At 39.0% G+C, this 19,811-nt stretch overlaps 1 protein-coding gene across 2 annotated transcripts in view; it reads left to right on the top strand.

Moving 5' to 3' along the window:
- The window catches only part of TTC27 (tetratricopeptide repeat domain 27), a 174,465-nt gene that overhangs the window by 15,502 nt on the left and 139,152 nt on the right, over window positions 1–19,811 (top strand). For both annotated transcript variants that reach the window (XM_087863743.1, XM_045809106.2), the window contains exons 6-8: window positions 8,859–9,023; window positions 11,346–11,479; window positions 18,996–19,108. In XM_087863743.1, coding sequence (XP_087719869.1) covers window positions 8,859–9,023; window positions 11,346–11,479; window positions 18,996–19,108 — 412 coding nt within the window. The remainder of the gene's footprint in view (window positions 1–8,858; window positions 9,024–11,345; window positions 11,480–18,995; window positions 19,109–19,811) is intronic.

Genomic DNA, 19,811 nt, shown 5'->3' with positions numbered 1-19,811 from the left:
TACTACATAGATGTACCCTCAAAGGAAACAGATTCCAGTTGGAGTAAATTGTGCCAAATTACATGCAGAGTAGAAAATTACTTATCTGCTGTCCTTTGAGCACATGAAGAAAGCCTTTGTTTTTTAACATTTGGCAGAAAATACATTTTACTATGGATGATAATAGGTAGAGAGGCATTTTTACATTTTATATTATTTTTTATTATATGTAATATACATATATAAAAGTACCTAAAATCTAAAGTATAAACCACACACCTCTGTTAGTGCCCCCCACTGCCTTTGTTACAGATGCCTTTCACATTTCCTAGGGAAGCATTTTGAAGAGGAAAAATCTTGGGTACCTTGACACTTGGTTTCCCTGGGCTTTTGGAATGATTATTCTTAGCAAAAGTTGCAACACAAAGCAAAACAAAAACAGATTCTCTTGTAGTGAAGAAGCACTTACAGATGAACTTGGGCTTGGTAACGAACTTCAACGAACTTCTGAGTTACAGAGAAGGGGTTTGACCTCTGGTGTGTGTGTTTCCAAAGCCCATACTCCTTTCACATAGCAAGAGTATGTATGGCATTTTTACCACATTTCAGTGACTAATGTTTATAATTGATTATGAAGAAAAGAAAAAAATAATCTTTAAGTGCCATTTTAAAAGGGAAGAACAATATGGTGTGCTTTAGAGAGAATTCTATTCTATGGGGTAAAATTAAGTTTCCAAACAGAAAGAGTTAACTAAGATCTGGAAAATATGACGCTTAAGTGACTCATTCCCCAAGTGGTCTTGATTCTTTTCGGCAATATATTTCAGCATATCATTTGCTTTGCTTACAACTAAGCATTTTTTATGTTGCTGTTCTAGGCTAATCAACGACATTTTTCATTTTATCTAGTCATAAATTGGTCCATTTTGGCTATGTTTAGGTAGGTCTGCAGATAGTCTTAAACTGCAACATTTCATAAAGTCTTATTTTAAAAAATGTTTTATTCTGGGATTGGGCCCAAATGTTGACCAAGCAGTCAGTTATAGCTGAAATATTGCTCAGTGTCCAGAGAAGGATATTATATTTGAAATGTTGCCCTTGAAGGATCATGAAAAAGTTGGCAGGATTTTTTTTAGTCCATGAAGCAAAAGTGAGGATTTCATGAACAACTGCGATCTTTATATTTTTGTCCAGGAATGTGACATCAGTACAATGTAATGGAATAGAGCCCATCAGAATGTCAGCATAACTTTGCTGGACTGATCACATCTATGAAAGGAGTAAGTTAGAGTCTTGCAGACTGCGCTTCTCAGTGTGATTGAGGCACTCTTTTGGATGTCACGCCAATGAAACCACGATTCTCTAAAAGACTGCTTAGGGGCACACACAGCCATTTACTGTGGGAGCCGATACTGCAAATGCATTTCATGTAGTGCATGAAATGTAATATTGCAGTGTCGCTGTTTGAAGATGAGCTTATGAAGAAGTCTGTCTGAGGGAAGACAGGTCGAAATGCTTTGTCCGAGAGTTCTGCTGTAACATCTACAGGCAACTCTGTGATTCTAGGTTAGATTGTTTCCATGTAAAAAGAGCTGATCAAGAGATTAGTCTCTTGGTGACTGATGAGCGCACTGATTTTTTTTTTTAATTGATACTTTAGAATGAATGTTATTAAATATTCTGGATATGATTAATTATAATTATCTGTAGGGATTTCACTTTAATGTAGCATTAAAATAATCTTATAAGAAGGGATTTTGGGGGGCGCCTGGGTGGCACAGTGGTTAAGCGTCTGCCTTCGGCTCAGGGCGATCCCGGCGTTCTGGGATCGAGCCCCACATCAGGCTCCTCCGCTATGAGCCTGCTTCTTCCTCTGCCATTCCCCCTGCTTGTGTTCCCTCTCTCGCTGGCTGTCTCTATCTCTGTAGAATAAATAAATAAAATCTTAAAAAAAAAAAAAAGGATTTTGGTTTTAGCATACATTTTAAATGCACTAGGTGACATTTGCATCCAGAAGGTCATGAATATTCATTTCCATGGAGAACCTACTGATTTATTAAAATAATAAATATGCGTCTACTAGGTTGACATGCTCCTCTCTTTATTTAAACCTTGAGTCATCCAAAGCTCAAAACCGTGTGTTCATAGTTGACTCATTGTTTTCCATCATACTGTGCATCTGGCCAGTTCTTAATCTTATCAGTTCTTCCCTAAGGGTCCCATGTGCCTCCTTTTCCATTCCTACAACTCTTATCCTAGGCCATGTCCAAAATCTTTAGTTTGGAAAGGCCCTTTAGAGATTATTTTGTTCCACTAACTAACTCATTTTACAAAGAACTGAGACTCAGATTACCCAAGAGCCAGACCTGTGATCTAGAGTTTGTAACTCCAAATCCTGCCCACTCTTCTTTCCATTACATTTCTGCAACTGGTCAGTAGGGCAGAATTCTGATATCTAATAACGATAATGCAGTTCATGTTTCTATAGTGCTAGCCCCATGCCAAGCACTGTCCTGCATCTTTCAATACATTAACTAGTTTATTCCTCACAATAACTGTATGGGATAGAGCTGAAGAGTTGACAGAGGGTGGTGGGGTGATGCATATAGTGTGTGTGTGTGTGTGTGTGTGTGTGTGTGTGTGTGTGTTTAAACAGCTTTTTTGAAGTATAGTTAACCTGCAGTATTTACTCATATTTTAAAGTGTGCAGTTGATGACGTTTTATAAATGTATACACCTCTGAACTGATCACAATCAAGACAGTTAACAGAACATGGTGTTTTAAGATCTGGCTTTTAGTTTCTACTCTGTCACTGGCTCCCTGTGTGACCTTAGGCAACTCATCTGACTTCCAAACCAGGGATTCTTTCCGTGTACAATGATCGTTGAATCCTTTCCAGGTATAGAATAATGTGATTCTTCTTAGGCCAGCTTTCCACTCATCCTAATGCTGGAATCCATTGGAAGATTGTATCCAAAAGAGTTATTTCCTCTTTCCTTGGGCACTTTCCGAAATTACTTTGAGAGAGAATGCATTCCATTGTTAGGATCCATAATTGCTGCAAGTGCTTCCTTTTATTAATTAAAAAAAGCTGTGATTTTATCACTGACAACTGCTAGCCGGAGAGCTGGGCTGCCCGATATAGTAGCCACTAGCTATCTGTGACTATTTGAATTTAAATAAAGTAACATAAATGAGATAAAAAATTCAGTTCCTTAGTTTCACTAGCCACATTTGAAGTGCTCCAAAGCCATGTGTAGCCAACGGCTACAATTTGGACAGTGCAGCTAGAGAATACGTACATCATCAGAGAAAGTTCTATCGGACAGGACTGCTGTTGAGCAGCGGACAGTGACTGGGTAGGTCTCTCCTTCTGTATGACCAGCGCCCCAGTTACGTAAGGCCGCCATCACTATCACTCCACATCTGAAGGCTTGCACCTGACTTACAGGCTCTTTCTTGGCCTTTGTTCCTTCTCCCTCATCAGTACTGTATGAGGTACTTTTTCTAGACACCAATTTCATCATGTCACCTTTTTTTGATTAGGATAGCCTTTAATGATTTCCAGTTTTACCTTTGACTTTATATTTTGTACCCAATTTCGTATTTAATAAAAATTGTTTTTGGAATGCTTGCTCTGTTTCAGTCCCTGTGCTAGGTGCTAGGGATATCAATGAATGCAGTAGGCAGGGGCAAAAATACAAGTAGAAACAAGGGCATAAAGAGGAAGGAGTGAAGCAAAGGATGTGGTTAGTCTAAACCTGAGAGATCAGAGAAGGCTTCACAGAGTGCCTCATGCTTGAACGGACTCTTGAAGAATGAGTAAGAATTTATTGGGTGAAGTTGGAAAGGGCATATAACATGTACAAAAGGAGACAGAGACTTGAAACGTCTCTGTGCATTTGGGAATTCCGGTAGTTTCAAATAGCCAGAGTAGAGTGAGGGTGGGTGGGATGTCAGGTGATGAGGTCGAACAGGTAGGTAGGAGCTAGGTCACCGGGACATTGGACTTTATCTTGATAGTAGCCATCAAAGGGTTTTTGAGTACTTGTGCAGTCCTGGGATATTTGTTGAGCACCAGCAGTGATAGGTGGTGCACATACAGCAGTGAACAGGAGCCGTGCGGAACCTTCTTTTGTGAGCCTTATGGTCTAGAAGTGAATTGGAGCCAAATTTCTACCCATCTTTCAAGGCCTGTCCTTCTGAAAACTTTTGTTCAACTATCCCAGCCTTACGGATTTCCCCTCTTTGGTACTTATGGTCACACAATCTCGTATCACATTAACAGTGTATTGAATAATGATTATGTGTCTTCTCTTCTAAGCTCTTCTTCTCCCCCATCCTCTCATTAGGGAAGATCAGGGCTTAAACCTTGTTGTAGGATCTAGCACAATTCTAAGCATCTATAATAATTCAATAGATGTTGATTAAAAGTCATAGGATGGGAGGGGGTGGAGGAATGGGATAGGCTGGTGATGGGTAGTAAGAAGGGCACGTATTGCATGGTGCACTGGGTGTTATACGCAACTAATGAATCATCGAACTTTACATCAAAAACCAGGGATGTACTGTATGGTGACTAACATAATATAATAAAAAAACATAAAAAAAAAGTCATAGGATGGAATAGGGGGAAACCATTGAGAAGGGGAGAGAAGCAGGAGAAGGATGGAACATTGGAGGGACAGCAGTAGGAAATCAGCTTGAGAAGTATGGAGATCAGGGAGGAAAGAAGTTGTTTTTGTTTTTTTGGTTTTTTTAGAGGAAATGAGTTTGAGTTGGCTAACACTTTCCTGTTTTGACATGATGTCACAAATCTGTGAAGGCTGGCTTATGATTATGAATTCTTAGGATATATTTTCCACCTTCTTCTAGTGTCATTTTTCTTGCTGACCTCTTCTGCACGGCAGACTTACCTCCTTTTAACCTTCAGTGAAGATACAGTTCTTTGGGTTTCAGCTTCAAATGGAGTCTCGTGCTAGATTGGCTACTCTGGGTGGTCCAGGCCTCCTCGTCTTTTGTCTTTGGTGTTTTTTGCAGCCATAAAAATGAAATTCTCAGGTCCCTAAGCTGTGGTAGTTAGCTTTAGGGCAGGATATGGAGTCAGTACATGCTTAATTCCTGAGGTTCAGTTTTCATTTAGTTTTTGTTCTCTGTGGATTCCTTTGTTCTCAGCACAGTTGTTAACATAAAAATACATTACACATTTTATTTAATTATTTATTTACTTATTTTTACACAGACTTTATTTACTTGATTGAAAGCCTTTTGGTACATACAGCATTTAATACAGTTGATGTCGGCTTTGTTCACACTGACTCCGATGAATTGTGCTTGGGTTTTCTGTGCTTGAGGCTCTGCTCATTTGCTGCTGTTGCCTTTGGTTTGTTTTCTTTCAGGATCAACATGAGTACTTTCATATAAAATCTTATTTTTAATTCCTTCTCTGGCAGTTCTTCCCTGGATTTTTAGCTTTGCGTAATTATACCTATGATGGAGCCTGCATCCTAAAGTCACCAACGTTAATCCTCCTACTCCAACATCACATGATCTAAATCTACTAGTTAACAAAAAATGTCCAAGGCCAGCCACAGCAGGTCCTAATGAACCATGTAACATTGAATCCCATGCATAGGGAATGTTTTCAGCATCTAAAATTCCTAGGCGCTTAAAGGGCTTCCCCTAGCGGCACCTGGGGGGCGCAGTTGCTGAAGTGTAGGACTCTTGGTTTGGGCTCAGGTAATGATCTCAGGGTCGAGAGATTGAGCCCCACTTTGGGCTCCACGCTCAGCGCGGAGTCAGCTTGTCCCTGTCCCTCCCCCTTGTCTCCACCGCCTCCCCCTGCCCTGTGCATGTGTGTGTGCACTCTATCTCAAATAAATACTTGAATGAAATCTTATTTTTTTAAGCTTTCATTTATTTGAGAGAGAGAAAGAGAGAGCATGAGTGGGGGGAGAGGGAGAAACAGACTCTCCACTGAGCAGGGAGCCCCACCCAGGGCTGGATCCCAGGATCCTGGGATCATGACCTCAGGTAAAGGTAGACGCTTAACTGACTGAGCCACCCAGGTGCGCCATGAATAAAATCTTGAAAAAACATAAATAAAGGGCTTCCCCTTATCACGCTCACCAGGGCTTCAGTGCTGTAGCCATGGGCTCCAGTGGGTGCCTGGGGCCCTATCTGGCCTGTACTATGTATTAAACGTTTTAAATCCAGACTTTTAAAAAAGATTGATTGATTGATTGATTGATTTTTAAAGATTTTATTTATTCGACAGAGATAGAGACAGCAAGCGAGAGAGGGAACACAAGCAGGGGGAGTGGGAGAGGAAGAAGCAGGCTCATAGCGGAGGAGCCTGATGTGGGGCTCGATCCCATAACGCCGGGATCACGCCCTGAGCCGAAGGCAGACGCTTAACTGCTGTGCCACCCAGGCGCCCCATAAGATTTATTTATTTATTTTAGAGAGAGAGAGAATCAGTGAGGGGGGAGAGGGAGAGAGAATCTCAAGTGATTCTGCACCAAGCGTGGAGCCCGATGTGAGGCTTGATCTCACTCCTGAGATCAGGACCTAAGCTGAAACCAAGGGTCAGATGCTTAACCGACTCAGCCACCCAGGTGGATTTAGGTGCCCCTAAATCCAGGTTTTTAAAGGCGTTTTTATTGGAAAAGTAATTTGACATGCTGTTGAAATTTAAAGATTAAATTAATTCTTAAAAAAAAATCAGGACTTATCTTCGTATTTTATTTAATAATCTTTGAACTCTGAACACATAAAATGTAGAAGAAATAAGTGCCAGCTCAAAGCCAATTATAACACATACACACACAGACCCATGCAGATAGGTACGTAGGAGGGGAGATAGACACAGAGAACCAACTTTGAGGATTTATGGGACTTTTTTATGTGTTACTAGGACAGTTTAAGTTAGATAGCCTTCCCTAGGCTTATCTGAGCTATCACATCAGAAGTCTACTTAAATGCAGAAACAGCCCTTCTGTGTTCATTGAGAGATTTTAAAAAACCTTGGCCAAGTTTCACATCCCTTGATGTATGTTTGTATCCAGAACCTTTTGGGAAGTTTACTTTACTGTCATCAACAACTAAGAAGAATCCTGTCACTTGAGAACCGTGCTAACATGATTGAAGGTTACTGTATTTCTGAGAAACATGGCTAGACACTCAGGCGTAATGAGCAGTCAAAGGGAAAGAAGGTTAAATAAAAGCACTAAGAGCACTGAATATTATCAGTTCTAGCTTTTCTTGAGTTTGGTTTATGTGGAGGAGATCTACTGAAGGCGTTTCATTGTGAGAAGTTCATGTTTAGATACCTGTCTGCTTTTGAAGTAAGACGTGTCCATCTTGACTTATTCTGAGTCCAGAGAATCTCCTTAAAGAGCTGACAGTATATAGAAAAACACCTTTTTTTTTTCTTTTTTTAAGTAGGCTCCTTGCCTAGCATGGAGCCCAATGTGAGGCTTGAACTCATGACCCTAGATCAAGACCCGAGCTGGAATCAAGAGTTGGATACTTAACTGACTGAACCACCAGGTGTCCAAGAAAAGCGCTTTCTTTTTCAGACTCATTTTAATTTCAGTTCAGACGAAAGTAAAGGATATCTATTTCATAGCTGTAAGTGTTTCTGTCGGATAGCCGGGTGATGAAGGGGATTGGGTTGTGTAGTGTCACTTCTACACACGTATTCTTCCTCTGCCAACTCCTTCCTCAGCCCCATTTTCCCAGTAAGCATCGATTCAGATTCTGGCTTTGCCACTTAACAGCTGAGGTGACTAGTCGGTAAGCTGTCTGAATTCAAGTTTCTAATGAATCAGATGGGGATAGTGTCAACCTCAAAGACATCGTTGTGAGAATGATAACCCAATGTGTAAAATACGTCGTGCCAGGCAGAGCAGGCATTCAGTGTGTCTCCCTTCCCTTTCAGCTTGAATGGCAGAGAACGGATTCTCCCATCTTGGGACACTGGAAGTGCGTTTTCTATTCATTTATTATGCATTAGTTCTTTCACGTCTTTTAAAATTCCTTTTTAATTGCAGTGTAATTAACGTACAGTATTATGTTAGTCTCACATTATGCAATAATTCTTGTGGACTGCTGTGTGAAATGCTGACTCACCCATTACTAGAAGCTTTTGTGAGAGACAGTTTGTCAGGGATAATTAGAGGTATGGACCGGGTGGACCTGTAGACGTCCCCTGCAGCTTGGTGTGCGTTACCTAGCCTTACATATTACATATAATTAATTTTGACAATCATTTCATTTCAGACTGTGTTAGGTTAATATCCTCCTGTCTTTTCAACTCAGGTATTTAGAGAAATCAGAATCTGACTGCTAAACCAATATTCATTCTATATTTGATATTCATATGGTCATATTTATCTTTGTGTATCTCTTTCTCCTCTGAAAGGAAGACTTTTACATTCTTTATGAGGGAAGCTGTAAACTGACCTCTGCATTAGATTTTTTGTAGTGTTTAACTCTTTGTAGGTTCATTTGGTACTTCGCATCTTCACCTTGTATCGCCATAGTTTTTAATAGCACAATTAAGACAAGCGCTCTAAAATTAGAGCAGGTTAATGAATTGCGTTTCCTAGGATTATTGTGTGGAATAAAGGAGGGATGTATGTAATGTCCTTAGCTTTGTGCTTGGAACATGTGAGTGCTCAGAGAATGCTGGCTTGAATGGCGATTGTACTTGTGTTCCTCATCTTCCAGGTTTAAAATTCTTTAAGCGCAGGGACTATGCAATATATATGCTTCACGTACCGTGGACTCAACATTTGACTTATTTGCTCATTTTACTTAATCATAGATTTTCATTTTCATCATAGTTTTTAATGTTTCATCTTATGTCTTGCAGTGATGAAACTAGAGGATCTGTTTGTTGGTGCTTCCGGTCACTATTTGTCTATTCAGTTCCATCTGGAGTGTGCATATATATTTTTATATTATTATGAATATACAAAAGCAAAAGATCAGTTCAACATTGCTAAAGACATCAGCAAATTACAAATTGATTTGACAGGTAAGACTTGTTACTTTTTGTGGATGATTAATTTTTTTAATGATAAAACTAATATAGACATTGGCAGTTTGGCTATATTTGATTGTGTTTGATTTTTTTCTGTTCTGCTCTTTGCTTTATAAAAATCGGTTTTAAAGATTTTAAGAATTCATAGTTTTAGAATAAGTTTAATTGAAATGTAATATTTTCTTTATTCCTAGAGATTCCCCTTTATTTTCCAGTCTGGTTAGCCACATGTTAGTGAGATATATATATATATATATAGCAGCCAGGTAGTACACAGATGAACTCTTTTTTTTTTTAAGTAAGCTCTGTGCCCAATGTGGGACTTGAACTCAAACCCCTGAGATCAAAAGTCGCATGCTCTACTGACTGAGCCAGCCAGGCGCCCCCACAAATGAACTTTTCACCATTTGTTTATGGGTGTGGGTTTCTTAAAGTTCCTCCGATTCCCACTTTTTTTGTGGCCTCTTTACATTGCCCTTTCTTGTAAATACCCACCTGTGGCTTCCATCTGCTTTGTCTTCAGAACAGAAATTTTCGACTGTTTTATATTCAGTGCCTTAGAACGCTGGCATATTGTTGGCACTCAGATACTTGTTGAATGAACAAGTAAGGTACAGAATTTCTCCAAAAACCTTTGTATTTCTTCCGAATACAAAACAAGAAACAGGGCGTGGGTGGCTCAGGCAGGTAAGCGTCTGCCGTCTGCTCAGGTCGGGATCCGAGTCCTGGGATCAAGTCCCGCATCGGGCTCCCTGCTCCGTGGGGAGTCTGCTTCTCCCTCTCCCTCCACTGCTTTCCCTGCTGTGCTCTCTCGCTCTCTCAAATAAATAAATAAAAAGGAAAAAAAAAAAAACCCACAACAAAATAAGAAACATTGATTGCTTTTTGTGTCTTGCTCTATCCCTGGGGTGTTACAATATCATTGGCATTCAGTATTGATTGTGTTAATGAAAGTCCCATATTATCAGTTCGAGCACACTACTTACACCTCTTGAACCTGAGGTCGGCATTCCAGGCCGTGTGTGTGAGGATTGACGTGATTGAACCTATTTGTCCTTCCTGGACTCGGTCGAGGTGATCTCTAAGGTCTATTCTTACCCCTAAATTCTGTGCTTCTTATTGAGCTGGTCTTGTCATTCAAATCTTTCAAGTATATTACGAGTTAAATATGACTTTGTGCCCTGGTCTGGGATCTTAGCCATCTTTTGTTACGTTGTTTGTATGGGGAAAATTATTAAATATCCAGCATAGAACTTTTGGAACAATGGCCATATAAGTTGGAGTCTTGTCTGTATTTGAAAATATAGTTCTATATAATATAACTTGTGAGGTTAGCTTCAGAGATTATGTTTTTAAATGTTTTGGCTCTCGGGAACTTTTTTGGGGCTATTTAAAAACTAATGGCACAGTATTCTGTATAGTCAGCTTTAATGCTGGTATATTTACTAGCTAGTTCTTCATATTTTTTTCCAAGTTAAGAGTGAAAAACTTAAAAATACAAATGTGGTACAAATATAAAATGAAAATCAGATTATTATTTTTTTCCATTCAACTGTAACCCTTTTATAAAAAAGTAAGCTGTGTTAGACCATCTCAGTAGCTGTTTTTGTGTAGCATGTTTAAAAGGTTGATGTATAATTTAGAGCCAGACTCATTGCAGGATAAAATCCAGACTTCTTAGACTGGGCTTTACAATCAACGGTCTTTGTAATCTGACGCTTGCCAGAGAGTGGATATTAGGACTGTTGCTTCTATTAAAGCTATTCTGTAGCAAGTTATTTCAGATACAAGATAGAAAAAATGTGGGTGTTAAGAAGCCAGATAGAATAATAGAAAGACTGTGGGATTTAGAACCTGGAGACCCTGGCTTTAAGCTCTGGCTGTGAGACCGAGAGTCCTTGTGATCTTAAGCAAGTCCTTCCGATCTTAAGATCGGAACGTCTGTTTTTTCATTTGCTATATGAGGATGATGATACTTCTTCCACCTATGAAAATTTGGGGGGAAGGAGGTAGTTTGATGCAAAAGTGAGTATGTGTAATCTAGTGGCATAAATCTTGGGTTTGAGTTCTGGCTCCATAGCTTATTGGCTTTATAATTTTATTTATTTTTTTATTTTTTGTTTTCTGCCCCTGGCTTTATAATTTTATAAGTAGTTTTAAGATCATTACTGAGTCTCAGGTCTTTTTTTTTTTTAATGTGACATGGAGAAAATACCTTTACAGACTTTAAAGTACTCTGAAATTACTACTTTTCATGATTGTACAGTAGATATGATTGACAAATCGATAAGTACAATTTAATATGTTGTTTTTCAGGTGCTTTGGGGAAAAGGACACGGTTCCAGGAAAATTATGTGGCACAACTTATTCTAGATGTAAGAAGGGAAGGGGATGCATTTTCACATTGTGAATTCAGTCCAGCACCTACTCCTCAGGAACATTTAACCAAGGTGAGTAGGATTGTAAGTTATTTAAATTACTATCCAAATCTAACAGGTTCAGTAGTGAGTTTTGTACAAACACTGAATGGGGTGGGAAGAGGCTTCATTCTATTCCTTCTTGAGCTTTTTCATGGTGGCTGGGGGTTTTAGAAAATACGCAGACATACCAATGTGAGTTTAAGCCTTTTTTACCCTTAAGTAGAGATAAAATGTTGTTTTTCTTTTAGACTTCAGTAATATGAGTTAGTAATGCAGTCAGTTATGTATTACTCTCTGAAAAAATTCAAAAGACAGACTGCGTAGAGCCTGATTTTTCTAGCTGCTACTGTATTTGTTGCCTTAACTTTTGCCTTTTGTGGATATTTTTGAATATTAAGAGACTTGAAATTTCTTAGGTTCTTCAAAATATATAAACAGATGATAAGAATGTCTTTTTACCAGTGTTCTGATCCTTTGTTACTGTCATTATTGGGCTGATTGCTGCCTTAGTATGTTTTTCTTGACTTGGCTAATGCTTTCTCTTTGTTTTTGTTTTTATTTTTTTAAGATTTTATTCTTAAGTAATCTCTACACCCAGTGGGGGCTCAAACGTATAACCCTGAGATCAGGAGTTACATGTTCTACTAACTGAGCCAGCCAGGTGCCCCATGCATTCCCTTCTTGTAACTTAAATTTATGGCTCTTGGTCAGTTTACCTGCTTAGATGCCTTTCCATCTGCTTCCATAGAGGTCGTTAGCATTTATGTTTTCTTACTACGGAGATGCCAAGCTAATGTTTTTGGTTGTCCTTTGCCTGATGTTACTGTCCTTGAAGCCCTACCCTTCATTCCAGAGCCGATAAACAAATTTACCTTGGGTACACGGAACACTAAAATTCTCTTCTGTATTGAAAATAGTGCCAAGAGGAAGGGCTAGGGATGAGAAGGAAGAGTGACAGCAGTCAGGAGTCCCAAGGAAGGCCTTTGATGAGATACTGCACACTTCTGGGCTTGTTCCAAGCACTCTCTTGTTTGCTTTTGAGTTCACTTCAGGGAGGAACCACTGTTGAATCTAAGAGAAGAAGGAAGGAAGAAAGGAAGGGAGAGGTGTAGAAACTCAGGGATACGACTGCACAGGGTGCTGCCTGTACTTCCTGACGTATGTTGAGCCATCATAAAGGAGGGTTTGTACTGCTGTGTTGATGCTGGTCAGGGAACACGGTGCTGCTACCTGCCTCACACCTCTCTTCTTTCCTCCCTGCATGTATGGAGTCTCCTCTTTAAGCCTTTTGTTTTCTAAGCCTTTTGATGTAACCCAGGTCCCTCCCTAATTCTTAGATTAACTGCCATAAACCTGATTTTTAGGCCATCGATATAGCATCAGTTGAAAAGAGATTCCATTCTGCAGTCTACACATTTAATTCAGTAATCCATTGTTTATTGTTCTTTTATATGGCGTTCCCTTATTGAAAATTGTCTCCTGGGATGAGAAATAGGATATGATGACTATTATGAGGAATGTAAAAAAAATTATATACAATTTAATATAGTTTATTGAATCTTTCATATTTAAAGTAAAATACATTCAGATAATCTTATGATTTTCATTAATTACTACTTAGAGGTATAAGGTACAAATAATGTGATGTAGGTATTGATTATATAGAAATAGCTTTATATTTATGGGTGGAAGACAATTGCTTATTTAATTAGTTATATATCCTAATTTCTTATATCAGAGGCACTTTTAGATTATAAAATATACTATCTTTTTTTAAGAAAAGATTTTATCTATTATTTGAGAGAGAGCGAGAGAGAGCAAGAGAGTGGCAAAGAGAGGGAGAGGGGAAAACAGGCTCCCTGCTCAGTCGGGCTCGATCCCAGGACACTGAGATCATGACCTAAGCTGAAGGCAGATGCTTAACTGACTGAGCCACCCAGGTGCCCCCAATCCTTGGGGGAAGAAAAGGAACCAGTATTATATCAATTTTAGTTATTACAAAATATATCCTGATTAGAAATGTTACTGTGTGAAAATGTGTATCTTAGAATTGAGGAAACGGTAACTTTATTGCCACTGAGGAGCAGATTTCCCTTTTTGACCTTCCTAGATTTTTAATCTGTTATTAATGGAGGTTACATAGACTCAAGCCACTGGAGATCAGGGTTTAATAAGCCAACAGTTAGGAGCAACCCCAATGTGCAAATGAAAGATCTTTGTCTCTGTTCTTGAGGTGCCTGGGTGGCTCAGTCAGTTAAGCATCTAACTCTTGATTTTGGCTCAGTTCTTGATCTCAGGGTTGTGGGATCGAGTCCCGCATCCAGCTCCGTGCTCGGTGTGGAGTCTGCTTGTCCCTTTCTCTCTGCTCCTCCCCCACTCATGCTCTATCTCTCTCTCTTAAAAAAAAGGACAGTCTCTGTTCTTAGTTGTTCAGTTGTGTATTTACAGAAAACACAAATGCACACATGATCAGTATCACTGATGAGAAATATACCTTAATGCTAAATATGGTGTGTGCCGCATATTGAAGATAAATTATGTGCTAGTTTCTTGATTCAGTAGAATGTTATGAGGTCCAGGTGGGACTGAGGTAGAACAATATTTTAAGTTTGGGACTTGCAGAACAGGTAAGTAGGTACTGCAGCTGACCCATTTTAATTTCAAAAGAGCAGAATAGGAACAGAGAGAATTTTGAATGAAGATCCAAACTGTTTTGATTACTTGCTTGTGTCTGGCAAATAAATGATGCCATGCTGCCAACACTGACATATCTCAGGTCTTTGGTGGTGGAGGGGAAGGAATCCTGGGATGGCAGGAGACTTGGGTCCCTGTTCCGTCCTTTTTGTCTAGCCTAGGGTGAGAATCTGGGACAGTTATGATATTCTTAGTTCCCTCATTTGTTTTTCTCACATCACACTTTGTTAAAGGATCCGATTAGATTTTAAAGCTTTTGTACAGATGTGTTATTAAACATTGTGTATTAGGGGCACCTTGCTGGCTCAGTCAGTAGAGCATGTGACTCGCGATCTCGGGGTTGTAAGTTTGTGTCCCATATTGGATGTGGAGATTACTTAAAAATAAAATCTTTAAGGGAGCCTGTGTAGCCCAGTCAGTTAAATGTCCAACTCTTGGTTTTGGCTTAGGTCACGTTCTCAGAGTCATGAGATGGAGCCTGCTGAGTCTGGCTCTGTGCTTAGCGGGGAGTTGGCTTGAAAACTCTCTCTCTCCACCCCTCCCCCCACTTGTACATGCACTCTCTGTCTCTCAATAAATAAATAAGTCTTTAAAAGGAAATTTTAAAAAAAAGCAAAAAACCAAAAGAAAACATTGCGTATTGATAAGTAGCTTAATGCAGCCCTATAAGAATGTAAAATGATGAGAATTTTGGGATACTGTAGAGCTGCGTGGTCCAATATGGTAGCCATCAACCACATGTGATTGCTAATTACTGGGAAGTTGGTTCTTGCAATTTGAGATGTGAAGTGTAAAAGACACATTAGATTTCATGGACTGTGTATGAAAAAAAAGAATGTATAATATATAATCAATAATTTGCTGTTGGCACATATAAGAATATTATTTTTTATATATCAGGTTAAATCATTTTTAAAAGTTTACTTTTTTACATGTGACTATTACATATGTACTGCTTTTTAAATTATGGAAGGCCTGCGTTGAAAACGATGGCCACCAGGGTGCGCCATGCACCTGCCAGCCCGGCCTTTGGTGCCCATTCTGGGAGGAAGAGCCGCTTTTTCAGTGGATTTTGAGCAACACCCTAAGGTTCTGTGTTCCTCTCCTGAGCAATTTGTTGCGGTTGCTGTACTCTTTCTTAAAACACTGTAGATAGAGCTAGGCCTACAGTTAGGATGAATTTGAGGATAGACAAGGAAAGCTGTTGCTCTGGGCTGTGTTTTGGGCAAATTTACTGCTTACTAGTTAAGAGGTTACCAGTTAAGAGGTTGACCTCTTAGCCATAGGCAGTTTCTAGCCTTCTGGTCCTTTTAATTCCTAGTTTTAGCTACTTATATTGAATTAGAAAAAAATTTAAAGTTGTGCTTATTTTATTTTAAATGTACAGTTTGAATTTTGAAAAATAGACCCGTGGAACGACCACCATCATAATAAAAATACAGAATCATTTCCATTACACCAAAAAGTCACTTATACTCCTTCGCAGTCAGTCACTTTCTCTCCCACTGGTCTGCTTTCTGTCACAGATTAGAGCTGCTTTTTCTAGAATTTCAAAAAAATGGAATCATACAGTATGACTCTCTTGTGTCTGGTTTCTTTCACTTAGCATAATTTTTTTTTAAGTTCTAGCAATTCTTTTTTTCCAGTTTTATTGAGAAATAATGGACATATCTCACCGTATAAGTTTAAGGCATACAGCATAATGGTTTGATTTGCATATATTATGAAAAGTTTACCACCGTAGGTTCAGCTAACATCCATCTTCTCATATAGATAAAAAGAAAAAAACAGAAAAGAGGGAAATTTTTTTTTCTTGTGGTGAGAACTCTTGGGATCTATTCTCTTTACAACTTTCCTGTCCGTCACCCAGCAGTGGTAGCTGCAGTCATCATGTCGTACACCACATCCCCAGTGCTTATTCGTCTTGTAACTGGAGGTTTGTACCCTTTGACCACCTTCCTCCAGTTCCCCCTCCCCCCACACTCTGCCTCTGCTAACCACAAGTCTGAGCTCTTTTTCTACAAGTCTGGTGTATATATATATATATATTTTTAGATTCCATATACAAGTGAGATCATACAGTATGTGTCTTTCTCTGACTTCCTTCAGCTAGCATCATACCTTTAAGGTCCATCCAAGTTGTCACCAATGGTAGGATTTCCTTGTTTGTTTGTTTTTTTATGGCAGAATAATATTCCATTATATGTGCCATATCTCCTTAATCCACTCATCCATGCATGCAGACTTAGGTCCATTAGTGGACAGTGTGTTTATCCACTTACCTGTTGGACAGTTGAGCTGTTTCTAATTTTTGGCTATTATGAATAAAGCTGCTTGAAACATTTGTGTGTAAGTCTTTGTGTGAACATATGTTTTTAATTCTCTTGGGTAAATACCTAGGATTAGAATGGCTGGATTGTGTGGTAAGTATGTTTTTTCTTTTTCTTTCTTTCTTTTTTTTATTGACATATAATTTTTTTTCTTAGAGAATGAGAGAGAGAGAGAACACATGTAGGGGGGAGGGGCAGAGGGAGAGGGAGAGGGAACCTTAAGCAGGCACATGCTCAGTGTAGAGCCCCATGTGGGGCTCGATCTCATGACCCTGAGATCAACATCTGAGCCAAAATCAGGAGTCGGTCGCTCAACCGACTGAGCCACTCAGGCACCCCAGTGTGTTTCTAAATTGATGAGCAATCGCCAAACTCTTTTCCAAAGCGGTTGTGGTGTTTTACATTTCCAGCGGTTGGTGTATGAGAGTGCCAGTTGCAAATGCTTCATAGTGTCAGTCTCCTTAATTTTTGCTATTCTAGTGTGTTAAGGGGGTGTGTAGAGATAATCTCATTGTGGTTTTACTATTTTTTGACAATTCATTTCTTTAAAAATCGACTTCTTTTAAAGATTTATTTGAGAGTGTGAGCAAGAGTGGGGTGGGGGGCGGAGGGAGAGGGAAAGAATCTCAAGCAGACTCTTCGCTGAGTGTGGAGCCTTATGTGGGACTCTTTCTCTCGACCCCAAGATTATGACCTGAACTGAAATCAAGATTCAGACACTTAACTGACTGAGCCACCCAGGTGCCCCAAATCATTTTTTAAAAAGGATTTATTTATTTTTTGAGAATTCGAGGGAGAGGGAGAAAGAGAATCTCAAGCAGACTCTGCACTGAGCTCAGAGCCCATCGAAGGGTTCAGTCCCATGACCCCAAAATCATGACCTGAGCTGAATATATATATATGCAACCATTACAGTCAATGTATGTTTCATTAGCCTAGAGAGTTCCATCATGCCCATTTGCAGTTAATCCCCCAGTGCACCAGCTCTAAACAGTCATGGATCTGTTTTCTGTGACTACAGAGAGTTTGCCTTTTCTAGAATTTTGTATGTACTTTTTTGTATCTGGCTTCTTTTGTTTAGCATGATGTTTTTGAGATTTACCTATATAATTACATGTGGCAATAGTTCCTTTTTATTGCTGATTAGAATTCCATTGGGTGGATATAGTATAATTTTTCTTTTATTTGTTTATCGACAGTCATTTGAGTTGTTTCTGGTGTTGGGCTATTACAGATAAAACAGTTATGAACATTAATATACATGTTTTCATTTCTCATGGTAACCACTTAGAGTGGAATTGATGGCTCCTATAGTAAATGTATGTTTTTATTATAAGAAATTGGCAAAATATTTTCTTTGGTTGTACATCATTTTAAATTTCTGCCAGCGATGTGTCAGAGTTCTAATTGTTGTAGATCCTTGTCAACATTTAGTATTGTCAGTCTTTTAATTAGCATTTCCTATTGACTGCTGTTGTCAAGGATCTTTTTGTGTGCTTATTGGCCAGTTGTCTATCTTTTTTAATGAAGTACCTGTACAAATCTATTGTCTGCTTTTATATTGGGTTGTTTATCTTCTTACTGAGTTGTAAGAGTTCTCCATATTCTGAATACAAGTCCCTTTTCAGATATTTGTTTTATGAATATATTTTCTGAGTCTGTAGCTTGGCTCTTCATTTTCTTAACAATGTTTTCAAAGAACAGAAGTTTTTAATTTGATGAAGTTCAATTTAAAAAGTTTTTTCTCTGCTGGTTCAGGTATTTTGTGTCCTAATTAAGGACTGCCTATCTAGCCCAGAGTTGCAAAGCTTTTCTCCTGTGATTTCTTCTAGAAGTTTTTTAGTATTAGCTTCTACATTAAGGTCTGTGATCAATTTTGATTTAATTTTTGTGTATGGTATGAGAGAAGGGTGAAGGGTCATTTTTTTCCAAATGGCTAACCAGTTGTTCCACAATCATATATTGAAGAAACTTTCCTTTGTTGAAAGTCAGTTGACCATATGTGGGTCTAAAATTGTGGACTATTCTAGTCCATTCATCTGTACGTCTGTCTTCATGCCAGTACCACGCTGTCTTGGCTTCGTAGTCCAAGTCCCCGAAGTTCTCAGATTTTATTCTTTTCCAAATTGTTTTGGCTATTCTAGATCCTATTGAGAAACAAGAGTTGGGAATTGATACTTTAGGTTAGAATTTAGAGCAGAGTAGAAAGATCTGATTTTAAATCCTGATGCATTAGTAGAGGGGCTTTTACATACTGGGGTCACTGAACGATAGCTGTCATTCCCTATTATTGATATTGTCAGTGCATTCCTGAAGTATAGATGGCATGTCCTCCGTTTCTACCCAGTAAATTTTCCCCAAATATGTGTTTTACAGGAAACAGCCTATTGACCGTATGTAGACATTGTATAATCTTTAAACAAAAAGGTGAATGATCCCTCCTTAGTAATCAGTTGCATACAGTGTGTTGAATGAATCAGATTTAATTTTTGGTCTAAATATTTTATTTTGTATTGCACCAGAATCTTGAGCTCAATGATGATACTGTTCTAAATGAGATAAAGTTAGCAGATTGTGAACAGTTCCAGATGCCTGACCTGTGTGCTGAAGAGCTTGCCGTTATCCTTGGAATCTGGTAAGTCAGTACTTACTTGGTTACTTTGAACACTTTGCATATTGGTTTTATTGTGTTGAGAAAAACTTTATTCCAGGAGGTGCCCGGAGTTCTGGATGAATAGGGAATCTTATAATGGCTACAAGGATCAAGAATAGTGGGGCAGCCAATTACCACTACACCACCAGTGCTCTCTGCTGGGCAACTAAGTAAAGGGTTAGAGATTAGGAATCTCAGGTATCTCCTTTGAGTTAGTATACTTCACCTTCTCTTTCCTTCATAAGCAAAATTTCTTTGATTAGCCTTAGCTAGGAATACACTTTTAATAAAGTATTTAGGAGAGTTGAGAATGATTATTTTGACCTTTGAGGATATTTACGTTCCAAAGGATAGAATTCTTTTTCTTTTTTCCCTAAGATTTTATTTATTCATTTGAGAGAGAGAGAGCATGCGAGTAGCAGAGAGAGGCAGAGGGAGAAGCAGAGAGAGAAGCAGACTCCCTGCTGAGCAGGGAGCTAGCTGTGGGGCTCTATCCCAAGACCTGGAGATCATGACCTAATGCCCATGGCCATTATCCCTGTGGAGAGGTGACTTGGACATTGTAGTGGGCTGGGTTAGTTTAGGAAGGAAACACAGAGAAAGTGAATTCTTGTAGATGATGGATTGGTGAAACAGTGGGGCTAGGGAAAAAAAGACAAAAAACCAGACTCTTAAATACAGAGAA

Source organism: Ursus americanus, chromosome 7 (assembly GCF_024610735.1).
Source record: "Ursus americanus isolate L20-20 chromosome 7, mUrsAme1.1.p, whole genome shotgun sequence".
Taxonomy (NCBI): domain Eukaryota; kingdom Metazoa; phylum Chordata; class Mammalia; order Carnivora; family Ursidae; genus Ursus; species Ursus americanus.
Note: the sequence above shows the minus strand (reverse complement) of the source record. Positions and strands in the feature narration are given on the sequence as shown.